This window comes from Danio aesculapii, chromosome 13 (genome assembly GCF_903798145.1).
Source record: "Danio aesculapii chromosome 13, fDanAes4.1, whole genome shotgun sequence".
Classification (NCBI taxonomy): domain Eukaryota; kingdom Metazoa; phylum Chordata; class Actinopteri; order Cypriniformes; family Danionidae; genus Danio; species Danio aesculapii.
In genome coordinates this window covers 13,819,142-13,836,928 of record NC_079447.1, presented here as the reverse complement: position 1 = coordinate 13,836,928, position 17,787 = coordinate 13,819,142, and the positions used below count along the sequence as shown (strand labels likewise).

The 17,787-nt window shown below is 36.7% G+C and overlaps 1 protein-coding gene across 1 annotated transcript in view; it reads left to right on the top strand.

Annotated features, from left to right (window-relative positions):
• The first annotated feature begins 535 nt into the window (after positions 1-535).
• The window catches only part of marveld1 (MARVEL domain containing 1), a 32,672-nt gene continuing 15,420 nt past the window's right edge, over positions 536-17,787 (top strand). The window contains exons 1-2 of the mRNA XM_056471441.1: positions 536-564; positions 660-873. Coding sequence (XP_056327416.1) covers positions 536-564; positions 660-873 — 243 coding nt within the window. The remainder of the gene's footprint in view (positions 565-659; positions 874-17,787) is intronic.

Sequence of the window (17,787 nt, the reverse complement as noted above, 5' to 3'; positions counted from 1 at the left end):
CCAGGAGGAGCGCGCGATTCAGCTTTACGCACCAACTGCTCTGACGCTCCTTTCACTTAAAGAACGATTAAAGCCACTGTTGGAGCTCCTATAGATGCCACGTGAAAAAAAATCTAACTTTTAGTTCAATATGCTGCGTTCTTTAAAAAATATTTTATCTAACCCATTTGCATTGCATTATAACTGACATTATTTCGTACATCACTCTTGAAAACAGCACATATTTTATATCTAGATACAAAGTCAGGTTAGTTAAACTACGAACTGTAATATCTGCCTTTTTCTAGATAGCAGATCCCTGTATCCAGATGCGTATAAAAGCATATAGCATACGTAGACTTGTGCGTAGTAGTTTTTCTTCTTTTTTTTAGCTTCACCGATGCTGACTCTAGCTGGGGTATGTGTTTCCCCCTCGCTCCCTGATTAGATAAACAGCTACTCCCTCTGTCACGACTCAAAAGTGATGCTGAGTAAAGCTGTATCTCAACACAACACACATTCAACTCATGCATTGATGCTTTTTAAAAAATCTTACATGGGCATCAAGGTGGTCGGGGGTCCCAGGTAACACATGCAGTCCCTCCGGGGGGGTCCGAGCCGGTCTCCATCTCCATACATGATCCCCATGAATGACAGCAGCTCACTGCTCACACTCACAGAGACACACGGACTGGAATGGTCCGCTCAGCCACTCTCATACACTCCAGCCGTGGCATTTGTACAGATATTCAGATTGTTTCAGCTGTCACACCTCCAGCGGTTTTTCAGAACCACAGCGCCATCTGGCGGTGGTCGCAGTTTGGTAGCGCGTGTTTAGGGAGTGGGAGCTTGAGGAGAAAGATTGCCCATCTGCTCGAAGTTAATCAAATTAATGTAAGATATTAGCCCGCTTTCAGATCAGATTGGTTGGCTTGTCAACATTTTAGTTCTTGGCGAAAGTGCATTATATTTCTGAAGATGTTTCAAGGATTTCAAACCTATTAATTGTGATAGTTGATAAGAGGACAAATCTCTGAAAAACAGTATGTTAACCCTTGAGTTTTCTACGATCTGATACATCCACGTAGATTTCGTGTTCAATTCGTGTTTAAGGCACGTCCACCATCTTGGAACGGTCAACATGTTGACATAGTTCTAAGACATTGGTCTTCTTTTGTGTTCAACAGAAGAAAGAAGTTCATAAAGGTTTATAATCACTTGAGGGTGAGTAAATAGTGAGTAATTTTCATTTTTGGAGGAACTATTCCTTAACCATGCATGAATGCCACTATTAGGTCAAGTGGAAATTTTCTTTAAGCCAAAATTTTGGGGGTGAGTCTTCAGTGTTCTTGTCATGTTAACATAACATGATCTAAATTTCATCTACAAAACATAATGTTGTGCATCTACAATGGGCTATTTGATGGTTCAGTTTACAGCAAATACAATGCACATTGTTTATTGATAATTTTGTGGATGTACAGTTAAAAAGATTGTACAGTTTTAAAATTTCAAAGACATTACTCAAGTTTTCCCAGTGATGGTTGCTGCTGGAAGGGAATCCTCTGCGTAAAACATATTAAACTTTACATTGTTTATTTTTGCAGCACTAATTGTTAATTTTTAGATGAACTATTAATCTACTAAAAGAAATGTTTGTTTTGGTAATCTTCAATCAAAGTCTGAGCATTTGCATCTGCATTTGAAGTGGTGGTCCTTCTCTGATGACGTTTGTTTGATGCCTTCAGGCACAATTTTCTTCACCACGCCCCTCTTACCGTTAGTTTGCTATGATGGAATTATGTACAAAAACAAAGCCCCGCCCCCTACTCAATATTCCATTTCAATTGAAGCTACACAAACATACTGAAATAAAAGTCTCAGCAACTTCCAGATCACGTGAATATTAAAGTAAAGTGGTGAATTTAGGTACAGTAGATTTGGGACACTTTTTTGAGGTGAGTGCCAAAATCTTCTAAATTTCACCTCTATTTTGAAATATTTGGTCCCCGGTTGGTTATTTTTTTTTATCAAATGATATCATTCTAGGAACAAACCTTTAAGATTTAGAAAGCCAACCTCACTCAGTCACTCCCTTTCCTTCAGATTAGTCCCTGCTTTTTCTGGTCACCACAGTGAACTGCCAAGCACTCTTTGGCATGTTTTTTTTTTTTGTGTGTATGCTCTTCCTATCAAAACCAACCCTGAGGGTGCAACTCTTGAACCCCCTGTGCTGGGAAACACCTAAACGCTCTTATTCACATACACACTCATTCACTATGGCCAGTTTAGTTTAATCAATTCACATGTAGTGCATGTCTTTGCCCACATGCAAGAAACCTACAGTATATAAACATATGTTTTAATTTAGGTTTTGATATAGGTTTTTAATATATGTGACATTTTATAAAATTGCCCATTTTCCTATATAGGGAAACGGTCAATTTCATAAGTCACATATATGTTTATAGTGTTTCCGTGTGAGTTGCCTGGGTTGGTTTTGTATATTATGGTACTAAAACCTTGTAATAAATTGCCAGTACATTTTCTGTTATTTTACAGACTTATTTCTCTATATACTATTTAATATACATTATATTATTTCAACCTACTGAAATGTCATTAAAACTCCCTTTGTTAAATCGTACAGTTGAATTTTCAACATCAAATTTCAACAGAGCAGAGATCCTGTCCCATAATGAAATTCCCAACCGTAAATAAACAGAAAACACATGTGAATCACAAAAAACGGAAACTGTTAATGAACAGATATTTTTATTAAAACCTGGAATCAGCTACTTTATATAAACATTTAAATGTCTCCACAGGAAAACGATTTAATGAGTACACTAAAAACTTAATGTTTCTTGCGGTTTCATTTACTGTAGGTAGTAGATAACAAAGTATATTTACCTAGTATAAATACAGTAGATAGGGGGGGTTGTCCTCTGAGAAATAGCAATATTTTTTTAGAATAGAAGTTCTACAAACAAAATATGAGCAGCAGGAAAGACCATTTCTCATGTTATTTTCAGTGAACACCTCCTTCTTATTTTGTTCCACTAAGCAGTTTACACAAAAATCATTGTGTCCTTAATAAGCCCAAGCACAGTTCAGTGACTAAATATAGATGACATCTTATGAGCTTGCAATTCATCTTTCTCGTGTCTGTTGTTTAGAAAGAAAAACCACAGTGTCCCCATTATTAAATCAAATTCTGTAATAATAAAATAATGAAGGAAAGATCCATCATTCATATTTGATTAAGACCTCTGCATAGAAAGAGAGAGAGTTTTGTTGACCCCTACACATCACGTTAAAAAGGACCTATTATGCAAAAACTACTTTTATAAGAAATTTAAACATACCCTTCCAGCAGCAACCCAGTACTGGGAAACATCCATACACACTCATTCACACACATACACTACGGACAATTTAGCTTACCCAATTCACCTAGTGCATGTCTTTGGACTTGTGGGGGAAACCAGAGCACCTGGAGGAAACCCACACGAACATGGGGAGAACATGCAAACTCCACACAGAAATGCCAACTGACCCAGCCGAGGCTTGAACCAGCAACCTTCTTGCTGTGAGGCAACAGTGCTACTCACTGCGCCACCGCACTGCCATGTATTAATTAAATATTTTATAATTACATTTAAACACACTTTGCAGAAACACTTTAATTGACATTCTGCCCTTGTGCATGTCATCGGAGGGGGAAAGACCCGCCCAATTGTGACAATCTCTCCCTCAGCATCAATAGCCCTGAGTGAGAAGCAGCTGTCCGCCATTACAGTTTTTGTGTTGAAGAAAAGACTAAGACTGTTTCTCAATTCCAAGAACACAGAGAACAGACTTGCGTTCTTGTGGAGACCGGTCTTGTCCGGTGTCCTCGGAAGAACTAACTCGGGAGACCACGAGAACAGAGAACGCGTCCTTTTGAGAAATGAGATGCTGCGTTCTTCCTGATGGTCACATGACCTTCATGCTTTTTTAATGGAAAATTATTTGAACATTACAGCATTCATACAACGATTTATTGTGTTTCCTCTTTCAAAATATATACTATGCATAAAAACATTATAAGTAAACGTTGCACAATATAAATAAAACAGATTTTAATACGAATTTCAGCAAACAAACACATTTAATGTGTTTATTCCTTTATTAAGATGTCCATGGTAATATTTACATTTATCGTTTCATTTAGAGAAACTCCTAAGGTAAATAAGTGATGTCTCTGAACTTTATAATAAATCTAAATAAAATGCTGCACTTCCCACCTCCAATCGCAATGACTTCTGGGACTTCTAGAACAAGATCGGTGCTCAAGTCTGCATCGGTGAGTCCTCGATATCAAGAACACATCCGGGAAGTTTCACGCGTCCTCCGTTCTTGTGGTCTTGAGTATTGGAACTGAACTTTGGCAGTTGATGATGATGTTACACAAGAACATGAGGATGCAAGACCGCTGAAGAACGCATATTGAGAAACAGCCTAAGACGTATGATAAATGTGGAGTTTTAGTTTGCACAAATGAACACTAGTACCCATAGACTGCTTTCTTCTGAGATGCTTCTGTTCACATTTTCAGTTTTTAACAGAGATAACATTAGTCCTGTTTTAAATCTGGGGTAAAAGGAGCAGTTTCAAAGAGTTATAAAAGATTATTTAGGGGAATTTGGGGAACAAGGACTCAATGATGGACATTGAGGAAAACAATGTTTACTATAAATGTACCAAAATCATGTTGCGCTGCTTGCTACAACCCTAAATAACTATTTTGCACAATACCTCTCTTGCAAAATATCCTGCACAACATTGTTCAGTCTCATGTCGAAGTACTTAGCCTGTGTTATGTGTATAAGTATCTTATAGTATATGTTATGCATAGGTTTTTTAAAATAGCTCTGATGTTCAGTGTTGTGTTTGTATTTATGATTAATTCATTATGTAGCACCGTTGTCCTGCGAGACACAACATTTCCTTCCTCTGTATGTCCACACACGTAGCGAAATGCTCAACTTGAACTTGACTTGATTGTTTTTTAATATGTTAATGTACTTCCAACTGAGATTGAATATTGAGTAGGAGTGTGCTGCTTTCTTTTTCCACATTATTCTCTTGTAGTATACTAATGGTAAGAGAGGCGTGGTTGAGAATATTGTGGCTGAAGCCATCAAACTGACGTCAACAGAGAAGAACCGCCACTCCAAACGAAGAATCAAATGCTCTGTCTTTGAAGATTACCAAAATTTTTATTTATTTTTTCCACTTTCACAGATTAAATGTTGAACTAAAGAATAATAATGTGCATTAACAAACTAAACATTATAAATGTTGACTTCACATGGATTTTAAAGTGCTCCTAGTTAGCTTTATTCAGATATTAACTTTGAAAAACTGCTTAAAATGGTTGTTTGTAAATGTAGAATGTCTGCAAACTTACAGACTGCAGAGCACTATAAATTGTATATTTGCAATTGTAAATAGGGTGGCTCAGTGGTTAGCACTGTCGCCTCACAGCAAGAAGGTTGCTGGTTCGAGTCCCGGCTGGGTCAGTTGGCATTTCTGTGTGGGGTTTGCATGTTCTCTCCATGTTTGTGTGGGTTTCCTCCGGGTGCGTCGTTTCCCCCACAGTCCAAAGACATGCGCTATAGGTGAATTGAATTAACTAAATTGGCCATAGTGTATGTGTGTGAATGAGTGTGTATGGATGTTTCCCAGTACTGGTTTGCAGCTGGAAGGCCATACGCTGTGTAAAAATAAATGCTGGATAAGTTGGCGGCTCATTCTGCTATGGTGACCCCTGATGAATAAAGGGACTGCGCCGAAGGAAAATGAATTAATGAATTGTTTTCATTAACCCATAATAATGCACATAGGACATCACATAAAAAACATTGAATGAAACACCAAGATGCATTCTAAAAATGAGCATAATTAATATATAGTTGAGTAGGATAAATTTTTTATCCAATACAAAATATGTGCATATTGCTATATTGTTGCATATTGCTACAGTGAAAACACATTTATGGAATAAAAAATCTTTGGTGTGTACAAAAAAGGTAATGAGATTTTGACTGGATAAATAGACTAACCAGTCAAGCAATCTCATCTTTTTAAAAGTAAGCTAAATTACTTTTTACAATTCATAATTAATAACAATCAACACTTGATAAAACCATTTCATTTGCTAATGATTTATGCACAATTAAAGCAAATTCACAACTTTAAATGGAAACAGCCAGTGATTACAAGTGCTTAAAATTGACTTTTCATTACAAAACACACTGTAAACAGAAAACCTATCACAACATATCTGTGTGCTTTTTTGACATTGCATTGATATAAAGGAACAATAGATAAACCTGAAGCATACCTTTAAATATATAGGGTTCTATTTTAACGATCTAGGTTTCAAAGTCTAAAGCGAAGGGCGCAAAAGCATTAAGGGGGTGTCTTAATTCACTTTTGCTATTTTAAGGATGGTATAACAGGGTTGTGCTTATTCTCTTAATGAGTTTTGGGTGTGTTTTGAGAATAAACCAGATTCTCATCTCCCATTCCCTTTAAGAGTCAGTTGTGTCACGCCATGTCATATTTGCTATTTATATGGCAGACTTTGTAAGTGGAAAAACTGAACGCTTCACTAGCGAGAAAACAGTTAAACACACCATCTGCAGCACAAGGATAAAGAATGAGCCTCCACCTTTTGGTCTCTTTACTTTCTCTTTCTCTTTCTTCCATGGATAAGGAAATGGCATTAGCCTACGTAAATAATTTCATTTGTTTAGTGCAAAGATTTGTTTCTAAATTATTTCTAAATTCAGTTCTAATTTCCAGCAAAAAAAATAAATGGACAATAATAACGAAGTGTTGTCAAATAAGAACACTTCCTGTTCTTATGCCCCATATGGTCCAAAACTTGACAGGTGGACAAATCTAAGCTTGTTTTTAATAAAACAAATATAAATATGAATATAATAAATAATACTGCTAATAATAATAACATTATACAAAAGCAAGTTGTCGTGAATATACTGAAAAAAGGTTTTTATATTTATGTAGAAAATAATAATTTTTGTAATATTTTATTCCTTTAATTTAATTTAATTCTTTTTCCATTTGTAAAGATATTTGTGTATTGCTGTACATCTTGTGTGTATTAAGCAATGTGTAAGCGAGGCGCACAACCAATCCACTCTGCCTGCACTTTAAACCAGCTTTCAGCTGGTCATTTGTGCAGTCTATTTTAGTTCTTAAAAATAGCAACATGCCTACAAAGCGCCTTAATGCACCTTTTTCTAAACCAACACACCCATGAATCCACAAAGTGGCACAAATGGATTTGCTATTTAAACAATGTGGTGCAAAGTGGGAAAATTAGGGTTTTGCTGGTCTGAAAATAGCAACACGTCGGGGCAAACACGTCTTGCGTCTTATTGCGGCAGGTATATGATAGGGTTCATAGTCTTTTATAGTTAGCCAGAATAATGATGGCAGAGCCAGAGACTTTGTGAGAAGGTTGGATGAGATTTTCTTGAAATCAGAAACCCACCCACAGGGCTGTATGGCATTCAATCTATGTCACAAACAGTTTTCATGGAGAAACGTCCTGCAGTATCAAAACTGAAGAGTACATCTTGTTTTAGAACAGTTATGGTCTAGTTGCTACTTCTAATTTAGTTCGCCATGAGTTAACCATGATTTTGGAGTGCATATTATTGTGTAGTTTAAATTGTTTTATGTTTCTACAGTCTTAAACTTAAAATTGTTTAAGTTAACCTGTGCACTGTGGAGGAAACCCAGAGGAAACGCATGCAAACACGGAAGAACATACAAGCTCCACACAGAAATGCTGGGACCCGAACCAGCGACCTTTTTGAAATGAGACAACAGTGCTAACAGAGCTGCCCCTTAACTAACTCTTAAAGCATTATTAACTCTTTAAGCATTATTGCCACAACCTACTTGAGTTATGTTGCTGACCATGTTCATCTTTTTTTTGGACCACAGTAAACCCATCTTTTGATACTTTCAACAGAACTACAAACCAGGTCACAAATTTCAAAATTCTCTCAGAGTGTTTTCAAGAGGTCACACTTAGCTGATGATTGATTATAAAGCTTGTTTGGCATGCTGTCACGGGAGAGAGTCCTCATAAGATCCTCGAGCCCGGTGCTCCCTCCCATTTGCAAGGCCAGAGGGGAGTTTGAGTTCAGGTAGATCTTGAGAACTCCCCTGCTGTAGTAGCTAATAAACAGACAGTGATTGCTCTTAAGAGATAACTACTTACTAGGAGCCTGTCTATGGTGCCGATATGGATTAGTCAATTAACTTAAGTTGCGTGTTTTTGGACGGTAGGAGGAAACCGGTGAACCTGGGGGGAAACCCACGTGAGCACGGAGAGAAGGTGTAAACTCCGCACAGAACCATTGGCTGGCTTGGTAAGAACTAGAACCAGTGACGTTCTTGCTGCAAGGCAATAGTGCTCACAACTGTGCCACCCATCTAGGAAAGGAGGAGAAGTAGAGGTGAAAGGGGGGATTCTTGAAAACGAAGATGGCTGTTACGTATATGAAATTTAGGGTATTTATAGTGGCTTAGGAATCATCTGATTGGTGAATCATACATAGGATAATGCGGGACTGGCTGCAAGCAATCATAAGCATGTGATCCTTTGGAAATTAGTTTATAAATAAACTTCACTTATTTTGTCACCATCTCAATATGGACCAAAATCTCTTCCAGCATCATAATTAATCTATGCAACAAGGTTTTAAGAACCTAATGAATTGGCCGTTGAGTATATTTGTGACACCTACAGCACATGCTCTCATTAAACCCAAATTAATAAATAACAGATGGGTAATAATTTTCATAAATCTTTTAGCTCAGAGGTTAACTTGTCAGCTTTCAGCCAGCGCTTTCAGTGACTGCCATCAGCACTGAAGCACGACTTCCATTATTTTTAGAAAGAGTATGTGCAGTTGTATATGTATGATGCATGTTTCCATCGCCTCAGAGCTGAGCGCGGATGCTGGGTTTTGGACTCGAGGGCCAGTTGAGAGCCCATCAGCAGACAGCGTCTTCAGTTACATGGCAACAGGGAAAGCTGGTGACCTAAATACAAGACAGACCAGCCACATCAAGAAATGTAGGACGAAAACACAGACACAAAAGGCGAGCATTAATTTACGTCTTTAACACGGGGGTGTAAAAGGTCTGCTGTGAAAGCCAGCATGTCTCAATAAAATATGAATGATAGGCGTCCAGTTATTTTAACACAGAAAATGCCATTTCTAGGTCTACTTACATTACCACAAGGTACACTGTAAAAAATGTACCTCTTTGAGGTTGTTTTGAGGATGTTCTTTGGTATTTTTTCTGGACATTGTATGAGTTGGGATCAACAAACATCCCAAATGGTTTATTGAGTTACTGTTTACTTTCTGTGAGCTGGAACCAGTCTGGTCATTCTCCACTTACCTCTGGCATCAACAAATAATTTCCAGCCACAGAACTGCCACTCAATGGATATTGTCTATTTTTTTCAGTCCATTAAACCTTAGAGATGGTTGTTTCTGTAAAAATCTTAAACAGGTGTCCTGACATTTTATCCTATCCTAATCCCCATCAGATTATGCTACCAATACTGTATTTGAATGATTCTGAGGTTGGAGTTAGGGATTAGGTAGGTTAGGCCGATATTAAGGCTTCATAACACACTGCACCTTAAAATTTACACTGGCAGCAAAATCTGATGGGTAGCATATTGCGTCATCAAAATGTGCTACCTACTTTTTGAATGGGATGTAGGACAATCTGACAAGTTAGGGAAAAATAGACACAACACCGGTCCATTTAGCATTAACAAATTTCACACGTTGAAAGTCTCTTAAAGGGATGGTTCACCCAAATATGAACATTTTGCCATAGTTTTCTCATCCACCACTTGTTCCAAACCTGTTTGAGTTTCTTTCTTCTGTTGGACACAAAGGAAGACTAAAGAATGTTGGAAAAACCAGCAGTTGATTTACTTGGTATTTTTTCCCACTATGAATGACTATCTGTCACACCTGTTGCAGTGCCCTTTGGTGGTCTTCAAGGGCACCAGCTCTTGTTTTGGTTTTTGTGTTTTGTATCCTAGTCATGTGATCACTCCTTGTTTCCAGCTGTTCCCCATTGTCTAGTTAGTTCTGTCTTTATAAGCCCTGTTATGTTGTGTTTAGTTTGCCTTTGAATTTGCAATGTTCTGTTTAGTTTTATCCTGCTTTATTTGTGGTTCGGTTCATTGTGTTTGGTTTGTTTGTTCACTTTGTTTAGTATCATCATTTTGTTTTTGGATTCCTGCTAAGTTTTTGTGGTCCTTCTAACTTGGTAGGTGCAGAGAATAGTGTCGAACAGCCGTGTGTGTACAGATTATCCTGTCGCAAATTGCACCGAAAGCCTACACATTGGTAATAGTTTGATTAAGGTGTTTAGATGCCTGTACTGCACTTCAATAATGCGACTAAAATCGGCATACTCCACATGTCTTAATTTTATTTCTGTTTAGTTTGTTTATGACCTTAATTTGATTACATTAATCAAAAATCACTGTTTACATGGTAGACTTTCTCTTAATCGTATTAAAAATTAATTATTACCCAGCAAGCTTTTTTTGTTTTTAAAAGATGTCTAATAGATGTCTATTAGACGTCTAAACATAGTCATCTTGGCTAAAACAAGGCTAAATTTGGGCTGTCAGTGAAAATCTAATAGTCATCTAAGAATAGGCCAAAACTAGACTAGTCATCAAATAAACAGAAATGAATGACTACACATATAAAGCCTGTATAATCTGTCTATTTGATGACTAGTCTAGTTTTGGGCTATTCTTAGACGTCTATTTTCACTGACAGCCCAAGTTTAGCCTTGTTTTAGCCAAGCTGTGTAGGTTTAGATAACTATTAGACGTCTATTAAACACAAAATTGCTTGCTGGGTGGTGTCCATGTAAACATACTCATTGTGTTCCAGCATTCTTCAGAATATCTTATTTTGTGTTTAACAGATGAAAGAATTTCATATACGTTTAGAACTACTTGAGGCTGAATAAATAGAGAGTTCTTTTTGATTTTTTTAAATTTTACATCCATATAATAAAAGATGAATAATTCATGAATGCAGCTGCAGATTCACTGCGGTCACACTGTTGCAATCCAACAAAATCTTTGAATCTGCTCTAGTGTTTGAGAGTAAACCGCTCGATAAAATCTGCTGCAGTCAACTTAATAACATTTGGTGTAGCTGTATACATCAGTATGTATCAAAATCAGGTATGAAAAGATTTACTAGAACTGTACAGAGCTACACAGTGGAGAGCTTGTGTGTTATTTGAAACTGTTGATAGAGTCTGAATGAAGAGCAGGCAATGTTTCTGCACTATAAATGGAGTTGGCCTGCGGTGCTACAGAAAGTCCAGAACAGCTATAATTTATCGAGACCTTCTCGAAAGGGCCTTCTCCATGAACAGAAAGATTAAAGGAAACCGGAACGGGTAGAATCAGAGGACTCTGGGTACAAAATGTGAAAAGCAGAAGGGAAGTGGTGAGAAAATAGAGCAGGAGGAGAACAGGTGAAATGAAATGACCATGGTGTTTGTTCCATTAAATCAGCAGTATTGACTGTATGAGGTTCGAAAACGTGAGGTTTTGCAAGTCATTTAAAATGTAAAATATAACATAAAAATGTGTTTCAAAAGTACAAATGAATCACTAGCTCTCAGAAAAAAGGTACAAGTCTTTTTAGTTAGGTGGCACCCTAAGGTCCAAAAGCTGAGAGGTACATCATGTCATAGTTAGGCCTAAATAGTATTGTATAAATCAGTAGTTTCCAAAGTGGGGGTCTTGGGGCGATGAGCGGGGGTTGCTTGGTTTGATTTTTTCTGTCACCCCTGGGGTGATTACGTTATAATAAAGACAGCAATAGAGACAGATGCAGCAGATTGTTTTTATGGCACCAGGTTAAACTTTCTGACACCTCTATTTGGTGTGGGTTTCCTCCAGGTGCTCCAGTCTCCCCTACAGTCCAAAGACATGCGGTATTGGTAAAATTAAGTCTGAAAACTAAATAAAACTAGAGTGTGTGTGTGGGAGTTTCCCAGTACTGGGTTGCAGCTGGAAGGGCATCCACTGTGTAAAACATATACTGGATAAATTGGTGCTTCATTCCACTGTGGTGACCCCTGATGAATAAAGGGACTAAGCCGAAGGAAAATTAATAATTGAATTTTATACTGGTGACATAAAAAATGGGCAGAGAAAATTCACCCCCCAAAAAAATTCTGTTATTATTTCTCACGCTCATGATGTTCCAAATCCCTGAGATCTTCAATCATGATCTGAAGAAAAAGTGATATTAGATGAAATCTGGAAGCTCTAAAATTACTTTTTAGGAACTCTTTTTGTTGGAAAAACAGTTCATAATAAACTGTGTATAAAATGTAACTCACGCAATATTAACTTGTTTGTTTAAATGTTGTTTAAAGTCAACGCCACATTTGCTATTTCACTTGCATGCATATATTTGTGAAAATTACAAAATTGTGTGTGTGTGTGTGTGTGTGTGTGTGTGTGTGTGTGATAGCTTTTTTATGCAAACTAAGTGACACTCTTGATCATGTCAATACACACATAATTAAAACAAGTATGATATTATTGTAGAAAATAAATATTGCACAAAAATTATTGAAAATAAATGCTCTAAAAACTTTCTTGAGCACCAAATCAGTGAATTTCTGAACAATCATGTGACACTGAGGACTGCCCAGCACATTGAATTTGGAATTGGAGCTTTTAGATGACTAAAACTTTTCTTTTACTGTAATACTTTTTGTGTCACTATTTTGGTGGTCAAAATGGCATAAACCCAAATTGAGTAAAACACCAACACAAACATTGGGTTAAATTTGGTCCTATTAATTTAATAAAAAAAAAATAACTCAGCAGTTGGGTTAGTCATTAATACACACAGAATTGGGTTGAAATAACCAAGCATTTTTTAGAGTGAATGTTTTGACATCATGCTTGATGTCAATATTTTGTATCCCTACAATGCATGTAAATACCTTGATATCGAATTGACATCTAACATTGGCATAAAAAAGTCAATTTGGTGTTGTTTTGACATCATGGTAATCAATTGATATTAAATCGATGTCATTTTGGACATTGGTTGAAGTAATGTTGTTGAAAACTGAACTTCACACCACAGGAATAAATAACATTTTTAAATGTATTTGAATAAAAACTAGTTATTTAAGTTATAAAAGCATTGCACTGTAATTGTGGATCAAATAAATTTGGCCTTAGCAAAAAGAAGAGTTTTCTTACCATCCCAATCTTTTTAACAACAGCACTAAATCCAGCCAGTAGATTTAGAAAGGCAGGCAGTAGATAAACAGCAGTCCATGCAGCTGTGACAGATGAAAAGAGCAGTATTAAATGGTGCTGATAGAAGAGAGCAGATGAAGACACGGACGGTTGATTCACGGCCACCCAAAACAGCAACAGATGAAAGGAAGGTAGATATGGGATTAATATCCCACCAAATGTTTTGTGGTCGCTGATCAAAAAATATTATGTGGAAATCATAAAATTTTAGACAAGTTCGTCTGATTGGCTAGAGGAACAACTGTCAATCTCAATTAGTGGACCAATGATGACACTGAAGCCCGCCCATGATTTAAAGAAAACTCGAATTTTATTAACAAGAGTAAAGGGGAAAAGACAGTAAGCACACAAAACATTCAAATATGAGTGGAAAAACATATTTTTTTTGCAATTAGGAAAACTTCAAATTCAGGTTTCAGCTTTGTGCAGTGTAATTCAAAACGCATTTTAATTTTTGTTTGACGCTCATTATCCTTTGGTATAATTTTACACACAATGTCAATTTTTGGATTTACTCTTATTATTTTTCAATCCACAACCACAATGCATTTGGTGGGAGGTAAAGAGATTTGACTAAGTAAGTGGGTTGAACTAAGTATTGCAGTCCAAATTCAAAATATGGGAGAGGTTTTTTTTCACTCGACTTCTCTTTCTCAGACGCGAGGCACACGCAGGTTGCCAGATTGTGGACACAAACAGGAGCGAATATGGACGAAAATCGATCCTTACACTGAGAGCTATTCAGCTAATATTTACGTTTGTAATATTTTTAGAGGCTGCAATGTCCTCCAGAGGTCAAATTTTTGGCCATACGCATTTATTGAGGTAGCCTTCAAGACTGAAACTAAATGGTTGTTTTCCATCAGGCAGCCTCAAGGTGTAGAAATATAATTGGTTGAGTTACACAGACCAAAACAAAGACATTTCCACATGTTTTCAAAAGAGAATAACTGACTTTTAGCTTTGTTTTTGAGATAAACAAGGCTTCACTGTGAAAAATAATAGTAAATGAGCAGTTTTCTGTATTTTGTGATTCCTTTTTTTGGTTTTGATTGTTTACTTTTGCTTTTGAATTGCATTGTGGGACCTTGATCTTTCTTCCTACAACCATTAACATTTAAAAGTTCGAAAAAAAGTGACATATTAACATTTTTATTAGTTTAAAGTGATATATTGTCTGGGTTAGTGTTGTATAGTACCTTGTAAAAATAAACTGCCAGTACGTTTTTCGTTGTTTTACAGACTTATTTCTCTCTATATTAATTATTATTTATTATACTATTTCAAACTAAAATGTCAATAAAAGTCACTTTGTTAAACTGTAGAATTGAATTTTCAATATCAAGAGTCGACAGAGATCAACATCTCATAATACAATTCTCAACTGTAAATAAACGGAAAATACTTGTGAATCACAAAACATGAAAACTGTTAATTAACACATTTGTTACAGTGTATGGTCACTTAGCACATTTATTAAATATATGCAAACATTTAATAGTATTTTTATTAAATTTTTTCATTTTATGGTATTTTTATTTATTATTTTATTTTGTTTTACTTTAGAATGGTGAACAACTTTAGAATGGTGACTAACTCAAACTCAGCCAGCGAGGAAACTCAACTACTTTACATTTAATCAGTTTAGTACAAATTTGTTTAGTCGCACGAAAATGTTCTATTTAAAGGAGGCATGGCACCCAAAGCTGTCCCTAAACCCAACCAACCCAGGCTCATTCTGAAAACGTACCTCTATATACATTTCTGGAGACCAAAAGGAGCCAAATATGTCTCTGGAGCTACATTTTTTTGCAGTTTTCTTTTTCGTGAATCCACCAGAGGCTGCTGTGTACGCTTTTTCAGATCTCAAATTTCTGTCCTGAGTGCCATTTGTGGCTGCTGTTCTCGCATAAACCCACCAGAGGCCGCTATGGACTGACTGTTTTGTTTGACTGACTGAATGAATGACTGACTGACCGATCGACTGACCCACCCTTCTCCTACCTAAACTCAACCAATAGTACTGATTGGACCCGCCCACCCACCCACTTCCTAAACTCTAACCCAGTTCCCTAAACTGAACCACCAATTTTCAAAAGCAATCCAGAAAAAGAAAAGCCCTCATCTGATTTTTTCCACATTTTCAGATTTTACCACATTCTCACCCTGTTATTTACTTGTTTATTTTAGTTTTTGGATTCTTTTGTTGTCTTACCTGTTTTCTGGAACCGTTCTTCACCAGACGCAAACCCCATCTTGGTCAACTCCTCACTGTGTCTCAAGTCCGCTGACGTACATGGCGAGCTAATGGGACAAACTGGTAACAGCGAGAAAGCCGTCCATATGGAGGTAAGTGGTCAGCTGGTAAGCGCAAAAAGGAACAGCGTCATATCGCAAATCGTACTAAATTGTATGAATGAGATCGTATGATTTCATACGAAATAGCCACTATATCAAAAAGTTACAAATTGCCATGAGATTGTGTTGATTCAGCAGTAAAAATCCCTCACAAACATTTGGTATAAACAGCATCTTGGAATGTTTGAAGCAATGTGCCTCTTCCATCACATTATTCAAAGCATAATGTAAACACTGCACTTGTGTAAATATTTAATATGGGATATTTTATGCATTGATGTATAGTGACAGTCCCCTCTGCTGTCTGAGTGGAAGTGAAAGACTGTATAAGATCGGATGATGGTGGTGGGTATCAAGCGGATCCTCCTGTGTGATTCACAAGTGACACAAAGCTGAGTGCTGCAGATCATATGCTGTCAGGAAGAGAGACAGAGAAACATTGAAAGACATGTTAAATGGCACTCTCTTGAGAGCTGTGACTTTTTTATGAGTTCTGTGCAATGCTGAAGGTTAAAAAAATAGATTTTTTTTACTGTATACTGTAAGTGACAGAGGGGAATCGTCTTACAGATGTGACACACAAACCTCTTTTTATGTCACATGATGTTGACAGTTTTGTATTATATGTATGCTCCTGGGTGATTATTGTGTATTGTATAAATATTTCATTCATTCATTCATTCATTCATTCATTCATTCATTTTCTTTTCGCCACAGAGGAATGAACCGCCAACTTATCCAGCAAAGGTTTTACGCAGTGGATGCCCTTCCAGCTGCAACCCATCATTGGGAAACACCCATACACTCATTTACAGACATACACTACGGACAATTTAGCTTACCCAATTCACTTGTACCGCATGTCTTTGGACTCAGGGGGGAACCGGAGCACTTAGAGGAAACCCACGCGAACACAGGGAGAACATGCAAACTCCTCACAGAAATGCCAACTGATCCAGCCGGGGCTCAAACCAACGATCTTCTTGCTGTGAGGCGATTGTTCTACCCACTGCACCACGCCACCCTGTGTAAATATTTAACATGTATTATTTTATATTAAATAGAAAACTAAATATAGATTAGAAAAGTTGTTTTAGCAAGTAATTCAAATGAGTCTAGGCTGAAACACTAAAACTATTAAATGGAAATTCATTTTCTTTTCAGGTTAGTTTCTTTATTAATCAGGGGCCACCACAGCGGAATGAACCACCAACCCAACCAGCACATGGTCTACGCAACGGATGCTCTTCCAGCTGCAATTCAACACTGGGAAACAACCATACACTCTTACATTCACACGCATACACTACGACCAAATTCAGCTTATTCAATTTACCTGTTGTGCATGCCTTTGGACTGTGGGGGAAACCGGAGCACCCGGAGAAAACCCATGCAAACATGGGGAGAACATGCAAACTCCACACAGAAATGCACACAGAAATGCCAACTGACCCAGCCGAGGCGACCTTCTTGCTGTGAGGCTATTGTGCTACCCACTGCGTCACCGTTACACCCCAAAACGATTAATATTTTAAAATATGATAAAACAAACTGCAAAAGAAAAAGAAAACGCATAATAAAATGACAAAGAATTGACTGAAATTAAACACCAAAAATGTCAAAAAGAATCATTCCAATAATAGTTCAAAATTTTGTACTTTAAAATAACACAATAATATTAAACTGTATTTAACAGAGAAATAATGAAAATAAACATTCTAAATAATTGCGAATAAATAAGTGACACAAAGTAAAAAATAAAATATAAATATTACAGGAAATAAATAAACAAAAATTGTCATTTAAATTAGTTAAAAAATAGATAAATGAAAATTGGAGTAAAACTAAAATAAAAGTAAAATAAGCCTATATAAAGCAACTATTCAAAATATTGAATAGTAATAAAAAAATAAAAAAATTATAATATCAAAATATTACCATATAGAGAAACAATATTGTCTGTAACACTTCAGGTGACACGTAATTTGACTATTTTCCATTTC